At 39.2% G+C, this 17,486-nt stretch overlaps 1 protein-coding gene and 1 long non-coding RNA gene across 14 annotated transcripts in view; one reads left to right on the forward strand and one right to left on the reverse strand.

Moving 5' to 3' along the window:
- The window catches only part of anks1aa (ankyrin repeat and sterile alpha motif domain containing 1Aa), a 133,527-nt gene that overhangs the window by 27,152 nt on the left and 88,889 nt on the right, over positions 1-17,486 (reverse strand). For 4 of the 13 annotated variants that reach the window (XM_087306306.1, XM_087306302.1, XM_087306301.1 and 1 more), the window contains 5 exons: positions 16,588-16,674; positions 15,344-15,481; positions 14,007-14,183; positions 12,224-12,312; positions 4,256-4,881 (listed from right to left, as the gene is read on the reverse strand). In XM_087306306.1, coding sequence (XP_087162432.1) covers positions 4,878-4,881; positions 12,224-12,312; positions 14,007-14,183; positions 15,344-15,481; positions 16,588-16,674 — 495 coding nt within the window. In that variant the 3' untranslated portion in view covers positions 4,256-4,877. Of the gene's footprint in view, positions 1-4,255; positions 4,882-9,526; positions 10,295-10,444; positions 10,904-11,077; positions 12,313-14,006; positions 14,184-14,653; positions 15,482-16,587; positions 16,675-17,486 lie in introns of those variants that run through there. The other 9 variants (XM_087306300.1, XM_087306299.1, XM_087306296.1 and 6 more) reach the window with 6 other exon arrangements.
- LOC147838123 (uncharacterized) lies at positions 716-3,485 on the forward strand. The gene is made up of 3 exons (XR_015523014.1): positions 716-1,640; positions 1,702-3,004; positions 3,304-3,485. It is a non-coding gene; the product is annotated as an uncharacterized LOC147838123 (long non-coding RNA).

Consider the following 17,486-nt stretch of genomic DNA (forward strand, 5'->3'; position numbering starts at 1 on the left):
CAGCAGGTTTCTGTAGCGCAACCCAGACAATACAGCACGGCAGACTATTACACATGTACAGAAAACACTCCTTATACAACTCATCAAGCTTTGTAAGCTGCTGGAAGAAAGATCAAGCTCCCATAATGACATTCATATGAATAAATGAGGGGAAAAAAGGGACAACTCGGTTGTTTTATGTTTAATCCACCTAAATTAGTCAAAACGGTTACCTTAAAAGGATTTGTGTCGGGAGCCCAGCATTTACACCTGCTTCCAATGTTATCACTAGATTGAATGGGGGTTATCAGTGGTTATCAGCTGATAGATATGGGCAAGTAGGGGCCTTCTGAGCAAACTAGTAGGCTGAGATGGCTGTTATCATCTATCCAGATGGTTAATCAGCTATTACTAGAGAAGACTCCAGATCTGTTTACTGTGATGTTGGGTTTATGGTTGGGGTAGATGTTAATCAAATTAATTGGAAATTTAATAAATAATTTGAATAATTTTTGTTCTGACCGCAGCCATATGTGATTGATAGCTGATTGACCATGTGGATGGATGATAACAGCCTTCTCAGCCTACTAGTAGGTGCTGTATCTGGCCCATATCCATCAGCTAAAAACATCCGAATCGGCTGGCATTTATTACAGTCATGGAAAATAATACAAGAATTTATTTCAAATCAACCTTGAAAGTATTTGCATTAAGAGCGAATAAAAGACGACAGGACGCCGGCTGCCACCTCTTCATTTATTGGATGTACAATTATGAAAAATAATAATCATAAAAAAGACTGGAAGCCCAAGATTATTTACAATCGTCCTCTTTGATTCTGTGTCTCTCAGAGATACCGTCGTCAGTCTCGCATCATGATATGTTGAGCTTTAAACAGACGTTCCTCTCTAGATGTGACGACAACAGGACCAAAAAGCAAACCAAATACAGTACATACATACACATATACAGAGAGAACGAGAGATCTATAAAAGCAGAATCATTCAAGTATCAAAAGACAGACCACCAGGATTACTTTACACTTCCTTACTGTTGATATTTTCATCATCTAGCCATGATCCACACGTGTATTCGCTAACGTGATTATTGTGCAAACACTGCGGATGTTACAGGTGCTAGCATTAGCATCTGCTTGTATTTAGCACTGTAGCCGTTATTAATGTACCATGTTTAAAAAACAAATCAAGAGAAATCATTCAAATAAAAAGTACCAGACTTAAAATCTGTGTAAACTAGGGCTAACCGTACTGTATACAGGAACATTTCCCATCTACACCTCATTATTATGCAGTAATATCTACACAGAACGAAACAAAAGGCAGGCTTGTCCATGACATACAGCTATGCAAACTCTAATTCTGGACCTTATATACTGTATATTTATCTAGACAAACCCTGCTTTCTGCAACGCAATCATTAAGACAAACAGCTCCCATAAGAAACTCGACATGTATTAAAAATAAAGCAACAACTCGCCGTTGTTTGTAGTGTCACATTAACCCATGGTTGTGTGTTAGAAATCACAGTATACGTGTATCAGTCACTACAAGAAGCAAGATCTGGACTGTACCATTCTCACTGATTATAATAGTGTACCGTAAGACATCACAACACCTAATATATCTCCCATGACAGTGTCTGTCCCCAAAGATTTCCTCTTTAAATGATCACACCACAGCTAACAATGCTTGAAATGTCTAGCCCATACTGTAAGAACATCTGTACTCCACCCGGACTGACTAGAAATACTGACAGTAAAATCCAGTATCTCAATGTGTGGATGGACTGTTGTTAAAGGAAAACCCCTTTGCATTTTACAGCTCTGCTAGAGTTCAGGAGTGGAGTTTCAACATTTTTTATACATTCAGCTGATCCTGGGGTTTAGTGTGAGCATTTGTAGCTTAGCTTAGCATAAATCATTGAATCGGATTAGACCATTAGCATCTCACTCAAAACATTTACAATCTTCCTAGATTAAGCTTGATTCTTCTGTAGTCACATCGTGCACTAAGACTGACGGGGAAAGAAAAGTTGCTATTTTTGTGTTGAAATGGCTAGCAACTATAATCTCATTCTGGCGTAATAATCAAGGAACGTTGCTGTCGTACCTTGGCTAAAGCAGTGCAATTATAATACAATATACCTAAAAATAAGCTTGTTACAGCTAAAAGCTCTGCATGATACCATTGTCAATCTTGGTAGATGATGTAGCCAAAGATGAGTCAAGCTTTGAATAGGAAAAGTGCTGAAATTCATTTATTTTTGGGCAAGATGCTAACGGTCTAATCCAATTCAATGATTTATACTAAGCTAAGCTAAAAGTGCACTCAATGAGACCCAGAAATGAGCTAAATTGACTCCAACATGGCAGAAAACTCTAGGAGTGCTGTTAAATGAGTCTATTTGCCAAAATAAAGTGGAGTTTTCCTGTAATTGGACATTAAACGACAAAACTGAACTGTTAAATCAGTGTTATGCTGAACTGAAATCAGCGTTTTCTAACTAAATGCTTTCTTTTTATGAGCTTATCAGACAAAACTGAAGCATCTGCACTTTGACGGATAAATGAGTGTCTGTTTGTCTGAAATTACAAGCAAAACAAGTGTGTAACTTGTCGATTCTCCAACAAAATAAAGCAAAACACTGCCTGTAATAGAGAATATAGAGAATGACGCTCACTTTCAGTGTGCCAAAACTAAATGAGTTCATCTGACATCTCATACACTGCATAACCTGCTCTTCTTATTTGCATTTTTAGTCTTGCATCTAGTCCAAACGTCTAATAATTCTTAAATCAGACAGCATTTTCTAGACAAGCAAAACATATGAGCTTGTTTTAAGAAGTAATACAGTATGCTGAACTGAAGAGAGTTTACCCTCATAATAATCTGCCAATAGTAAAAGCAGAATAATCTAGAAAAAAGGAAAATCAAGATTATTCTGCTTCCCCTATAGTCAGATTATTCTGCTTCCCCCATAGTCAGATTATTCTGCTTCCCCCATAGTCAGATTATTCTGCTTCCCCCATAGTCAGATTATTCTGCTTCCCCATAGTCAGATTATTATTATTCTGCTTCCCCCATAGTCAGATTATTCTGTTTCCCCCATAGTGAGATTATTCTGCTTCCCCATAGTCAGATTATTCTGTTTCCCCATAGTCAGATTATTCTGCTTCCCCATAGTCAGATTATTCTGCTTCCCCATAGTCAGATTATTCTGCTTCCCCATAGTCAGATTATTCTGCTTCCCCATAGTCAGATTATTCTGCTTCCCCCATAGTCAGATTATTCTGCTTCCCCATAGTCAGATTATTCTGTTTCCCCCATAGTCAGATTATTCTGCTTCCCCATAGTCAGATTATTCTGCTTCCCCCATAGTCAGATTATTCTGCTTCCCCCATAGTCAGATTATTCTGCTTCCCCCATAGTCAGATTATTCTGTTTCCCCATAGTCAGATTATTCTGCTTCCCCATAGTCAGATTATTCTGCTTCCCCATAGTCAGATTATTCTGCTTCCCCATAGTCAGATTATTCTGCTTCCCCCATAGTCAGATTATTCTGCTTCCCCATAGTCAGATTATTCTGCTTCCCCCATATTTAGATTATTCTGCTTCCCCATAGTCAGATTATTCTGCTTCCCCTATAGTCAGATTATTCTGCTTCCCCATAGTCAGATTATTCTGTTTGCCCCATAGTCAGATTATTCTGCTTCCCCATAGTCAGATTATTCTGCTTCCCCCATAGTCAGATTATTCTGCTTCCCCATAGTCAGATTATTCTGCTTCCCCCATAGTCAGATTATTCTGCTTCCCCATAGTCAGATTATTCTGCTTCCCCTATAGTCAGATTATTCTGCTTCCCCATAGTCAGATTATTCTGTTTGCCCCATAGTCAGATTATTCTGCTTCCCCATAGTCAGATTATTCTGCTTCCCCATAGTCAGATTATTCTGCTTCCCCCATAGTCAGATTATTCTGCTTCCCCATAGTCAGATTATTCTGCTTCCCCCATAGTCAGATTATTCTGCTTCCCCATAGTCAGATTATTCTGCTTCCCCTATAGTCAGATTATTCTGCTTCCCCATAGTCAGATTATTCTGTTTGCCCCATAGTCAGATTATTCTGCTTCCCCCATAGTCAGATTATTCTGCTTCCCCATAGTCAGATTATTCTGCTTCCCCCATAGTCAGATTATTCTGCTTCCCCATAGTCAGATTATTCTGTTTGCCCCATAGTCAGATTATTCTGCTTCCCCCATAGTCAGATTATTCTGCTTCCCCATAGTCAGATTATTCTGCTTCCCCCATAGTCAGATTATTCTGCTTCCCCATAGTCAGATTATTCTGCTTCCCCCATAGTCAGATTATTCTGCTTCCCCATAGTCAGATTATTCTGTTTCCCCCATAGTCAGATTATTCTGCTTCCCCATAGTCAGATTATTCTGCTTCCCCATAGTCAGATTATTCTGCTTCCCCCATAGTCAGATTATTCTGCTTATTTTCAAGGGAAACTCTCTTCATTTTGACTCATTATTCCTGAAAACAACACTATATTTGATACTAGTCTAGTAAATGCTTCTTGATTTACACACGTTTAGATGTTTGGGCTAGAAACAGAGCACAAACCTTGCATTTTGCAGTGTAACAGAGCTTGTGTTAGAAGAGTGTGCGGACGGGACACTGTGTGTGTCTTTGGCTCGAGTGTATGAGATGAAAACCTGCTGCCGGATGGAGGTTTGATTTCCCTGTGTGTGTGTGAGACACTTACATACAGTATATCTACATGAACACACACTCACACACGAAACACAAGTGACTTTTCATCCAGGCTGTCATTGGCATCCCAACCTTCTTTAGAGTTTGGCATCCGACACAGTGGTCAGCTGAAGGAGACATACACACACAGACGGATTAAAACAAACCAAATCAATAAAGCAGGGGCTCATGCACACATGCTGATGCCATTAACAGTCGATATCAGAAGAGGTTCACAAGCAGGAGCGAAAGGAGAAAGATGCTGCTGTGACAGATTTTCTCTACAAACTTCACTCCTCTGGACTCTCCATTAATAATTCATTAATAATCCTATGTCAAAAGTACCAGCAAGATTATTTCTATGCCCCCATTGTCAGGACATTTAGCTTGTTTTAAGGAGAAACTCTCTTCATTTTAACTCCTGTTTTGGTCACTAATGCTTTGACCTCATGAAATCTATCAATAAGTGAAGACATTATCATATCTATATGCTTCTCTTACATCTGCTGTTTGGTGGCATCTCGTGACTGAATTTTTGCATTAATTGTTTAGAATGAAAAAAGAAGGACTTGCTGCCACCTACTGGTAGCTTTATGTATGCATTTATCCATGGCAGGCTTAAAATAGCCAATATATATAAATATTAGATCTGTATAAACGATCAGTATACAGCGGGGGAAATTAGTATTGAACACACTGTCATGTTTTTCCTGAGAATAATATCTGTACAGGAGCTTCTGACATGAAATTGCCGGAGATTTTGGTAAAAACCCAAACAATACAAACTAGAATAAAAGAAAACAAACAAAACCTAAACATGAGTAGTGTGTGATAACACTGAACTGTCAGAAGGAGAGAGAGCTGAACTGTGTTTAATACTGTATATAAAGGCTGTTGTGGTGCTGCAGCTGAAAGTCGTCTCTCATATGGAGAATGAAGCCTCCTGCAGTGCTCAGGTGTGAGTTTCTCTCAGTCTTCATCAGAGTGTGTAAATCTTGATGCTTCTGTGGGTCTCGTCTATCAGATCTGAGCTGTATTCTGTATTCTCTATTGGATTCGATTCAGGTGATTGGCTGGGCCATTCTACAGCTTGATTGTCTTTCTCTGAAAGCATCTGAGAGTCTCCTCGGCTGTGTTTTGGATCATTGTCTTGCTGAAATGTCTTCATCTTCATCCTCCTGCTGATGTAGATGTTGGACTGAAGCAGCTGATCTTCATTTACACTGAGGAAGGGCAGAGGCTTGCTGAAGAACTACTGACAGATTTCAGCTGCAGTCTGGGCTTTCACTGACCAACTACACCTTCCTTTCTTCATGTGTTCAACACTTTTTCCCTGTGTCATTTCAGTTTATTACACACAACTTCATTTGTAAACTAATTAGATTAGTCCTCTTTGCATATCTGGATTTCTTTGGTTCTTACCAACATCCAGTCAACATTTCAGCAGCAGCTTTAGAAATAGGTTTTCTGAGAAACATGGTGACGTGTTCAACACTTATTTCCCCCGCTGTATATATCTATCTCACACATTTCTTCTCAAACCTACATGAGATCAAAACATCATACTATTAATTCATCAATAATATTACACCTCATTCACATCAGACTATGATGTCCATATTAAAGTACTGTTTTGAGAAATTCACAGGCATCTCTCAGAGTCCAAAGGAGTAAGATCTTGAGGAGAGAGTGTAATACCGCACAACAGATGAGAGAAAAGCAAAAGATGAGGAAAAGGTTCAGGATGGAGGGAGCAGCAGGCAGTAAAGGGAGATGGAAGTTTGAGAAGATGCTTGTCTTTATGCATATTTGCTGTCCTAACACTGAAATAAGTTTAAAATGATTTTACTGTCCTAATGGGATGCAACAAATGAAAATGGCTGCCAGTGTGTTGCCATATGGAAAACTGTCTCTGTCACACAAGGAAATAAATAATGCTTTCATAAATCAGTTTTGAGCAAAAAGTATGAAATTATTTGAACCAAATTATGATATGAAAGTATCAAAGTAAATATCAGGAAATGATGAAAGTATCAACAATCGTGAGATAAATCAAAATGCAAATAAAAAGACAAAAACGCATTGTTTTAAATAGGACTAAATTTAGTTTTAAATGTTCACAATTTATGATTAAGCAAATTTCAACTTTCAAAATTCATAATTGAGAGAAATATAAATTAAAAAGCTAAAATAATTAACAAAAATGGTGAGAAGCTAATTTAGTCTCACAGACTAAATCTATATATATTGACAAAATAAAATTATGAGATCCACACAAAAGTGGAAATTAGTTAAGTAAGAAAACAAGATTTAAAGATAAATTATGAGTTGAATAACCTGCTAAAAAACTGGCAATTGATCAATTATGAGTCGAGTTGGAAAATCTCAAATGAGGGAAAAAAACTTGATCTGAAATCAACTGATTATTTGGATTAATAAATAATTAAACAGATAAATAAGTTGAACAAGCAGATTTATAAAAAAAAATGAAAGTTTAAAAATCAGATGTCAATTAGTATATTAATTTAATTCTCAATTAATAAAAAAATAGCTAAAATAAAATGAGAAATGTGAATTATGCTTTAGCAGTGCATGTATTTTTCCCCTTGTGTGCTGAAAATGATCATCATCACATATGCAGTGATTATGGTTTTGGTTTGTCTTTCACAGTAAGTGTTATTCATTCGCAAATATATTTATTTACCCATAATTTAAGGGATTGCATGAGGATATTGAAGGCTTGTGTGAAATATATGCACATAATTCCACCTTTACATCCCTATGACTAAGAAAACAAGTAAGTAAAACTAAGAGTGATATGACGTATGATCTTGTAGAACCGCCTCTGTGATTTAGTTCAAACATTTAGGTCTGCAAACTCAGACTTAAGAAAACACTGCAGAAACACTGCCTTTCTTACTTAGAGAGTTTGTCTTGTGTTTAATCCAAATTTATACAAATTCCTAAATGACGCAGCATCTTCTAGAACATACTAGAACATACTGTCTTTGTTTTCAGAAATAATGAGTCAAAATAAAGAGAGTTTTTCATTAAAGCAAGCAGAATATCTGACAACAGGTGAAGGGAAATAATCTTGTTTTCAGTCTGACATAAGATTATTTTACACACAGATTATTTTGCTTGTTTTCAGGAAAACTCGTTCAATGTTGACTCAATGTTACTGTAAACCAGACTGTATTTTTCCCTTTCTAGAAAATGCTTCTTGACTTAAGAATTTTTAGATATTTGGACTAGAAACAAGACAGAAACTATGAGTAAGAAAAGCATTTGTTTGCAGTGGACAGATCATATCACAGTGCTAAACACAAATGCATACACTGGCAGAAGCATTGCATTTACAGTGAGGAACTGCAATCCTAACTCAGTGACCTTCTTCTAATGTACTTCAGGAGCTTCTGCCAGCTGTCTGTGCTAGAATGGGTTTCGTTGAGCAGATATAGTGCATAATATCATAACAGTACAATAAAAACACAGTTAGTCCTCACAGTCCAGAACTAAAGTGTGCAAACACAGCTGAACATCTGGAAATCTGCAGGCACTTTCCATGAAAACCTGCACAAAATGGAGCTTAAAACATAAAGCAAAGTCACTTTGTGCTGTGTAATAAGTAAATGAGAGAGTTTAATCTTCATTCCTCAAATTCAGCCAGCTTAGAGAGTGACAAATATATATACATACACAAACAGCTGAAGTCAGAATTATTAGACCCTGAATTATTAGACCCTGTTTATTTTTTCCCCAATTTCTATTTAATGGAGAGCAGATTTCTCCAGCACATCTCTAATCATAACAGTGTTAATAACTCATCTGTAATAGCTGATGTGTTCCTCTTCATCATGATGACAGCACATAATATTAGACTAGATATTCTTCAAGACACTAGTGTTCAGCTTACAGTGACATGTAAAGGCTTCACTAGGGTAATTAGGGTAAAGTTAGGGTAATTAGGCAAGTCATTGTATAACAGTGGTTTGTTCTGGAGACTATCAAAAAAATTTTTAGCTCAAAGGGGCGAATAATTTTGTCCTTAAAATTGTGTTTAAAAAATTAAAAACTGCTTTTATTCTAGCCGAAATAAAAAATAAGACTTTCTCCAAAAGAACAGAGATTATCAGACACTGTGAACATTTCCTCAATCTGTTCAACATCATTTGGGAAATATTTAAAATAGGCTTGACTTCAACTGTATGTATATGTGTGTGTGTGTGTGTGTGTGTGTGTGTGTGTGTGTGTGTGTGTGTGTGTGTGTGTGTGTGTGTATAGGGGGTAGGGAAAAATCCTCGAGCCAGAATTTGGACTCTGGACACCCTGACGTGCTAACCACTAGGCTATTGCGCCGACAGAGAGTGACAAATATAAAACAATAGTTTAATAATTTACATTAATAAAAGAAGAAAAAAATTAAGCATAAAATATTATTAAAAATATTTATAGTTAAATATAATTTATATTAAAACATTACATTCAAATATTGTAGAAATATAATAAAAATTTGACATAACATTGAAATAAATCAAATAAATTAACATGTAAATATATACAAATACACACACACACACACACACACACACACACACACACACACACACACACACACACACACACACACACACACACACACATATATATATATATAAATATAATGTCAAAACAAACTGTTAACTTGGATGCCATCATTCTTTGCTCAGAAATAATAAAAAATTAACAAATAAACCAAAACAACTGGTGATTATTGATAGACTTTAAATAAATGTGTGTGTACGTGTGTGTGTGTGTTTAAACCATGAATCAACACTAGTTGGCCAATAGACACAATTACTCGCACTCCTGAGCAGTATTTAATCTTCTCCAAATATTCCCCAGATGCTGTTTCTCAGATTGAGGAGTTGTTCTCAGTGTTTCCTCTAATGTTTGTTCTTCTGGAGAAAGTCTGATGTGTTTTATTTGGGCTAGAATAAAAGCAGTGTTTAATAGTGTTAAAGTCATGTTAAGCTCAATATTATTCACCCCTTCAGCAATATTAGTGTTGGATTGTCTCCAGAACAAACCACTGTTATACAATGACTTGCCTAATTACCCTAACTTTACCCTAATTACCCTAGTGAAGCCTTTACATGTCACTGTAAGCTGAACACTAGTGTCTTGAAGAATATCTAGTCTAATATTATGTGCTGTCATCATGATGAAGAGGAAACACATCAGCTATTAGAAATCAAACTATTATGATTAGAAATGTGCTGAAAATGTTAAACAGTAATTGGGGAAACATAAAAGATTTTACAGGAGGGTGAATAATTCTGACATGTATTTGCGAGAGATTCCCCTCTAAATAAGCAATATGAGCATTTACTGCCTAAACAATAAAGGTGCACCAAAATGTGCTGTATTCACAGAAAGTGCCTGTTTCCATAATCCTTGGCAGAACTGACTTTTCAATCTGCTGCTACATGTTAGAGTAATCCAGCTCAAACTGAGGAGGAGGAAGAGCGGTCTTCATCAGCGCCTCACTGCTGTCGACGCCTGGTACACACAGCACCACAGAAGAAGAGAAGAGAGAGAAATGTAGTTCACTAAAAGCATGAGAGAGAGTCTGTGGAGCAGAGCGCAGGAGGAAGAGTGAGTGGCTGCAGGTCTGAACACAAGGTAAAGATGATGATGATGAAGATGTTCTGGTCCTCAGCAGAGATTTACTTTGGTTTCAGGCCAGCTACAATAAGATTACTGATAAAGGATGCTCCTGAAAGTGTGTCAACTAGAAAGGGGACAGCAGGACAGAGAACTGAGAGAAATGCAGTGTAGTAAAGGGCTTGCACATTGAATCTGAATTGTTTTGGTTTGGTTGTTTTTTCCAGTCCTGCACAGTGAGTGTAATATATATTCATTAATCCGTGTCTACTGCTCAGATTGACTCCCCTTTGGTGTCTGTTTTTGACTTCCATTTTAATCATATTTATTGACAGCAAAGCCCTGTCAGCAGATTATCAAGCATTCTCCATTGATGCTGGTTTTCCCTGTTCAGATTAGGAGGTAAACCCTACTGAAAAAAACTGATTAAACCAGCCTAGGCTGGTGGGCTGGTTTTAGCTGGTCGACCAGGCTGGTTTTAAAGGGGTTTTGGCCACTTCCAGGCTGGTTTCCAGCCGTTTCCAGCCAGGTCTTAGCTGGTGAAACTAGGAGATGACCAACTAAAACCAGTTTGACCAGCCTAGCCAGGCTGGGAGCCCTGCCAAAACCAGCTATGTCCAGCTTAAAAGAGGGCTGCTCAAGCTGGTTTTAGCTGGATTTATCTGGTCATCTTCCAGCCTGACCAGCTAAGACCAGCCTGGAAATGGCCAAAACCCCTCTAAAACCAGCCTAGGCTGGTTTAAGCTGGATTTGTAAGCAGGGAAGTGTGTCATTTCTACTGTTGATCATCAGTTCTCAGCATTAACCCTTGGGATCGGCCTGTGCTGAAGAGTTTCAGGCTTTTATATGGAGTTCTGTGCAGTAAAACAGCAGATTATAGTGTGTGTCTGACTGTGTTTACTGTGTTCTGAGCAGCTTACTCCTGTTGATGAATTTCTCAGACATATCAAGGTGAGAGCGCAAAGGTCTCTCTCTCATTCACACACATTAAACTCCATATAAATCCAAATAAAAACCTGAAACTAAGCTTTTTTTTACACTGCAAGTGATGATGAACTGTAAAAATGACAAACTGTACCCTTCATAACAGGAGCTTGTGATTGCAGCTCAAGTCTGATGCCATTCTGGATTTTGTGTGATGGCTCAGGATTGTCAAACACCTCTCAGAATGCTCACTACAGATGTGAAAACATACAAAAATAAAATCGGTCCCACTTCATATGGTGTCCTCAACTAATATGTACTTACACTGAGATTAAGATTTGATTATGGTGTAACAGCATGTTTGACAATGTACTTATGCTCAATTAAACACCTGCAGTAATTATGCTTATAATTACACTGTTGACCATGCCTTACACTTTAACCCACCCTTAAACCTACCCACACCACTAAACCTGTCCCTAACCTAACCTGTATCTTACCTTAATATCACCACAAGTGTTCTAATGAGCACAGTAAGCACACTGTATGTATGATTTGAGGCAGGTATATAGTAGTTAAGGGCACTTAATATAAAGTGGGACCATAAAATCTATCAGGAACCAAACTTTCTTAAGCCCCTCGAGTGTTTCGGAGGCAGTGTGTGTGTCCACAACGTCAGACTAATATTTCAGACTCAGTGTGCAGTGTACTGGAGAGTGTGTGTTTGTTGGAGCTGCAGGACAGCTGAAGGGGAAGGTGTAGGTGAATGGACAGGAGGTGTCCGCGTGGAGCAGGAATAGAGGAGTTCGGTCATGTCTATCTAGAGAGTGAAGGCACAGAGCAGAAGGGACGGGTGTAGGAGAGGACACAGCATCCAGTCAGAATATGGTGGTCTCGTACTTGGTGCTGACGGTGCGTTTGGGGTCTTTGGAGTCCAGGATCCAGGAAGCGCTGCTCTGACCGGGAGCTTCCACATCCATCGCCTCCACCTGGAACAGCAGGACAGGAGCCATGTCAACAACATCTAAGATTAGTAGTCTGTACAGGTGGTTTAAGGGCTGGTTTAGGGATAGGAACAGGTTTAGTGGTGTGGTTAAGGAATAAGGACAGGGTTAGTGGGATATGTAGGTTTAAAAACAGGTTAAAGGATAAGGACAGGGTTAGAGGTATATCTAGGTTTAAGGGCTGGTTGAGGGATAGGGATGAGGTCAGTGGTGTTTGTAGGTTTAAGGATGGGTTGAGGGATAGGGACAGGGTTAGAGGTATACTGTGTGTAGGTTTAAAGGCTAGTTGAGGAATAGGGACAGGGTTGGTGGTCTCTGTAGGTTTAGGGGCTGGTTAAGGCAAATGAACAGGTTTAGAGGTATGGTTATGGGACAGGGACAGGTTTAGTGGTAAATGTAGGTTTAAGGGCTGTTAATTGACACGGGGACATGATTTGTGGTACAATTAGTTTTAAGGGTGGGTTAATGTCTGATTTATACTTCTGCATTGAATGTGCACATCTCAAAAATATGTAACTACGTGTCTTGGTGATGAGTAGGGCAAGAATTGATTGGTTGGCTTTGTGTTAGTGACGAGTGTGGCTGAAGCCGGGAGCTGTGAAGGTGGAGTGAGGAGTGAGGATGGCGGCATGAGTGTTTCACAAGTGAGGAGCTCCAGATGGACACTTTTGCTTTGTTTATAGTAATAATTTGTCTATAGTAATAATTGATGCACTTTTTCCTGCCTCTTTCTTCCTCGAATGAGCATTTCTGATAATTAAACTACGATCAAAGTAATTGTAATTAAATGATATTATTTAATGTGTGATTCCTCAAAGCACCAGCAGGCGGCTCCACAGCACTGTTCATATCTGTAAGAGTGCTGGTCATTAAGATAACAAGACAGCACAAGTGGACCAGATATGGGTTTGTCAGAAAGTCCTACAAAGAGAGGAATCATGGGAATTGGAGGTATTGAAGTGGCAAGGTGAGCAGAGGACGAGCTGGATGAAGGATAGATGAGAATAAGTGTGAAGAATGAGAACGAGAATACAGCAAGGTGAAACATTTAAGAGTCAGCAGTGACTGGACTATCAATGCAGACAGAGACTGTGGGAGGATCAGCGGAGAGCTGAGGGGTTCTGCTTTTATCATCAACCCATCGACAAGTTGATGAAATACAGCATCCAACTTATAAACCGAGAACAAATAATATAATATCAGCAGACTTTCTTTAAACATTTACTTTAAACACACTAAAGCAAACTATATATTTAAACACCTGTTAAAGTAACCCTTTAATGCAGCTCATGCTAATACCATGATAATACCAGATATCATGACAAAAGCTTAGAGCAACAAGAAAATCTGATGTCTGAGTGTGTGTGTGTGTGTGTGTGTGTGTGTGTGTGTCTGTGTGCTAGGTTGTATGTTCGGATCTTGTTTGGTCTCCACAAGCATAGCAATGCCAATACATTTACACTTTGTGGGGTTATTTGTTGGTCCTCGTAATAAAAATGTCTTGTAAATCACACAGAATAAAGTATTTTGAAAAGGTAAAACTGCAGAATGTTGTCTGTGAGAGCTGGGTTAAAGGCATAAAATATAAAGTTTGTGGATAAATAATCATTGCATTTATGAGAAGTGCCTGTAAAGATAGCTGTGCATGTGTGTGCGTGTGTGTGTGTGTGTGTTCTGACCCCAGACTTGCGCATGCTGGCCCGTGGTTTGGGGACGGGTCTGCTGCTCTTGGTGTCGATGAGTTCTGCTGCTCCGGCTGAGCTCTGCTGCTGGCGGCTCCTCTGGGCCTGCAGTGCCAGCTGATAGGCCACTTCAAACGCCTGTCCCAGCGTCAGGATGATCTCATAGGTCAGGTTCTGTCCGGGAGGCGGAGACATGCTAATTAACAAGTGTGATGAGACGTTTCAAATCAAAACAGTTTAGTCAGAGACTTCATTCCTGTTCAATGTCAATGCCCTTCACTCAAGTTAGACTCATTACCCCCCTGTACAGTTCCCCAATTTCTGTTTAACAGAGAGCAGATTTCTCCAGCACATCTCTAATCATAGTTTGATTGTTTAACTGATTTATTTCCTCTTCATCATGATGACAGCACATAATATTAGACTAGATATTCTTCAAGACACTAGTGTTCAGCTTACAGTGACATGTAAAGGCTTCACTAGGGTAATTAGGGTAAAGTTAGGGTAATTAGGCAAGTCATTGTATAACAGTGGTTTGTTCTGGAGACAATCCAACACTAATTTTGCTGAAGGGGTGAATAATATTGAGCTTAACATGACTTTAACACTATTAAACACTGCTGTTATTCCTGCTTAAATAAAACTAATCAGACTTTCTCCAGAAGAACAAATAGAAAAAAACAGGTAGAGCATCTGATTGGGTTTAAATTGAATACCCTAAACCCTTGAGCACTAGGAAACTACACTGACATCACAGTCGCATTGCTTTCTGGGACATATCGGTGCTGAAGTGGACAAATGAAGCCGACTCGCTCTGTCAAAATCAACAGATCAAAGGTGTGTGCATGTAAACTTCTCTCGTTCACTTGATGAAGTGAAGCACACTATAAAATATGAAACTCCCTCAAGAGAACAAGGAAAAGAGTGCATTTATAATAGTGGAGTGGAACGCAGCCAATGTCCCTTTCAAGGAAAGTCTGCTCACTTATACTAGTAAAGCAACAAGGGCAGTTCTTCCAAGAGCAGAGCCCTGTCTAAATGACAGCTCAACTAAATGAAGAGATGCTTTCCTGATGCTGCTTTTGTCCCAGATCATAATCACAATCCCCTCATCACATCATTATTCAGCAGTTTAATCTGCTCCTGCCACTGTCTCTCTAATACGTGTTTATTCAGAAAATAAAAGGCAGAGATAATCTTGAGGAGCAGACTGAAGAATGGCTGTTGTGTTGTCTGAAATCCAACACAAGTCAATGTGCATTCAGAAATCACTGCTTTCTTTTTGATTGTGTTTCCACTCGGCTCTGATCATCTCCATGCTGAGTTTGTCTCACCACGTCGACGGTGCTGAAGACGTGGCAGTAGTGATGGCTGCTCAGCAGATCTTTAGTGATGTAGGCGAAGGTGCAGAGATCCTCCGGGTCCTGAGCCGCACACGAGATGTTCCTGATCTCATGCTCTGCTATGATGTTCTGCAGGAACACACAGCAGGAACACGTGAGCACACCTCATCCCTCCATCCATCCATCAGTCTGTCCATGCATCTATCCATCCCTCTATCCATCTCATCCACCATTAATCAATCACTCTCTCAGTCTATAATTCTATCCCTCCTTCTATCTGTCCCTGCATCCATACATCCCTCTCTTCATCCATGCATCCTTCCTTCCATCCCTCCCTCCATTCATCCATCTTTCCATCCATCCATCCATCCATCCATCCATTCATTCATTCATTCTTTCTTTCTTTCTTTCTTTTTTCCACCCATCCATGCATTTATCATCCCAACCATCATCCCATCTATCATTAATCAATCATTCTATCAGTCTGAGCATCCATCCTCTACATCTATTCATCCATACATCCTCTCCATCCATCCCTTGATCCCTCCCATCCATTCATCATCTCATCTATCATTCATTCCATCGGTCTGTGCTGCTTTCCCTTCATCCATCCATCCATCATCTCAACTATCACCTCCTCTATCATTCAATCATTGTATCAGTCTGTGCTCCCATCCATCCATCCATCCATCCATCCCCTTTATCCCACCACCTATCCATCCATCCCTTCCCTCCCTCGATCTATTTATCCATACATTCTCTCAACCCATCATCTCATGTATCATTCATTACATCAGTCTGTGCTTCTATCCCTTCATCCATCCATCCATTCATCCATCTATCCATCATCTCAGCCATCATCTATCATTCAATCATTGTTTCAGTCTGCTCCCATCCCTCCCTCCCTTCCTTCCTCCCCCTCCTCCATCCATCCATCCCCTTTAACTCACCATCTATCGATCCATCCCCACCATCTCTCCCTACATCCATCGATCTATCCCTCCATCTATCCATCCCCTTTAATAAACCATCTATCCATCCATCCATTTATCCCATTCCTTTCATCCCTCCCTCCATCAACCCATATCCTTTATCCCATCATCTATCCATGCATCCATGCCTTGATTCCCTCTCTCTCTCTCTCTCTCTTGTGATGAGGCACTAGTGTAGACGAGTGTTTCGCAGTATTGAGCAGTGGTTTATGTCTGTGAGGGAGCAGGAAATGACATCATCACCTTATTGGCAGCATCAATGAACTTCACACCCTTGTATGTGATGGAGAGGACGATAGTGGGGATCTTCCTCATCTGTTCTGTCGACCTCTGTTGAACAACACACACACACACACACACACACACACACACACACACACACACAGTTGAGGGAGAGTAAATACTGACTACAGTAATACGCTTTCCAACATTTATCAGAGTATCTTCTTTGTATTTCTGCACTGTATTTTGTGATAAATGCAAGTACTTTTATTTTCATTTCCTTAATTCATCATTAAGGATGTAGGCTGATCAGGATTATTCTGCATCACACCATCAAATCACAAGCACAGCTAAAATAAGCACAGATGCGAATGGGATGAGCAGTGCTTTTCTGAGAAGCGTACAGTCCTCATATACCCTGTATATTCTTCAGTGTATACATCAGTAAATATAAATAATGACTGTAATCTAAAGATATGAAAAAGGAAAGACCATTTGCTTATTCTCAAAGGTCTGAGTCAGTAAAATGACCTGCAGATCCCACTACTAATGAAAATGGTCTGTTATTCTGCAGTAATAGAGGACACTCATAGGTGGCCTTCTCCCTGACGGTGCATCTAGCTGCACAAATACACACTAATAATCATAAGAGTGTGCTGGCGGGACTCCTCACTGGAGACCTTGAGCTCTAATAGACGAACACCAACACTGTTAACAATGTCCTGTAGAATCTGAAGTAACTCACTGTAAATCGATTACAGCAGAAATACTGTATTTACATTTACAGCACCATTTATCTAGCTGTGTATGTACTTACAGCACTGTATATACTGTAAACTATACAGTGATTTTCACAATGCAACACAGTAACATACTGCACTACTGTCCTACAGTGAAATAAGGTTCATATTACAGTTACA

The sequence above is a fragment of the Danio rerio genome, chromosome 23, assembly GCF_052040795.2.
Source record: "Danio rerio strain M-AB ecotype USA chromosome 23, GRCz13ab, whole genome shotgun sequence".
NCBI classification, from domain to species: domain Eukaryota; kingdom Metazoa; phylum Chordata; class Actinopteri; order Cypriniformes; family Danionidae; genus Danio; species Danio rerio.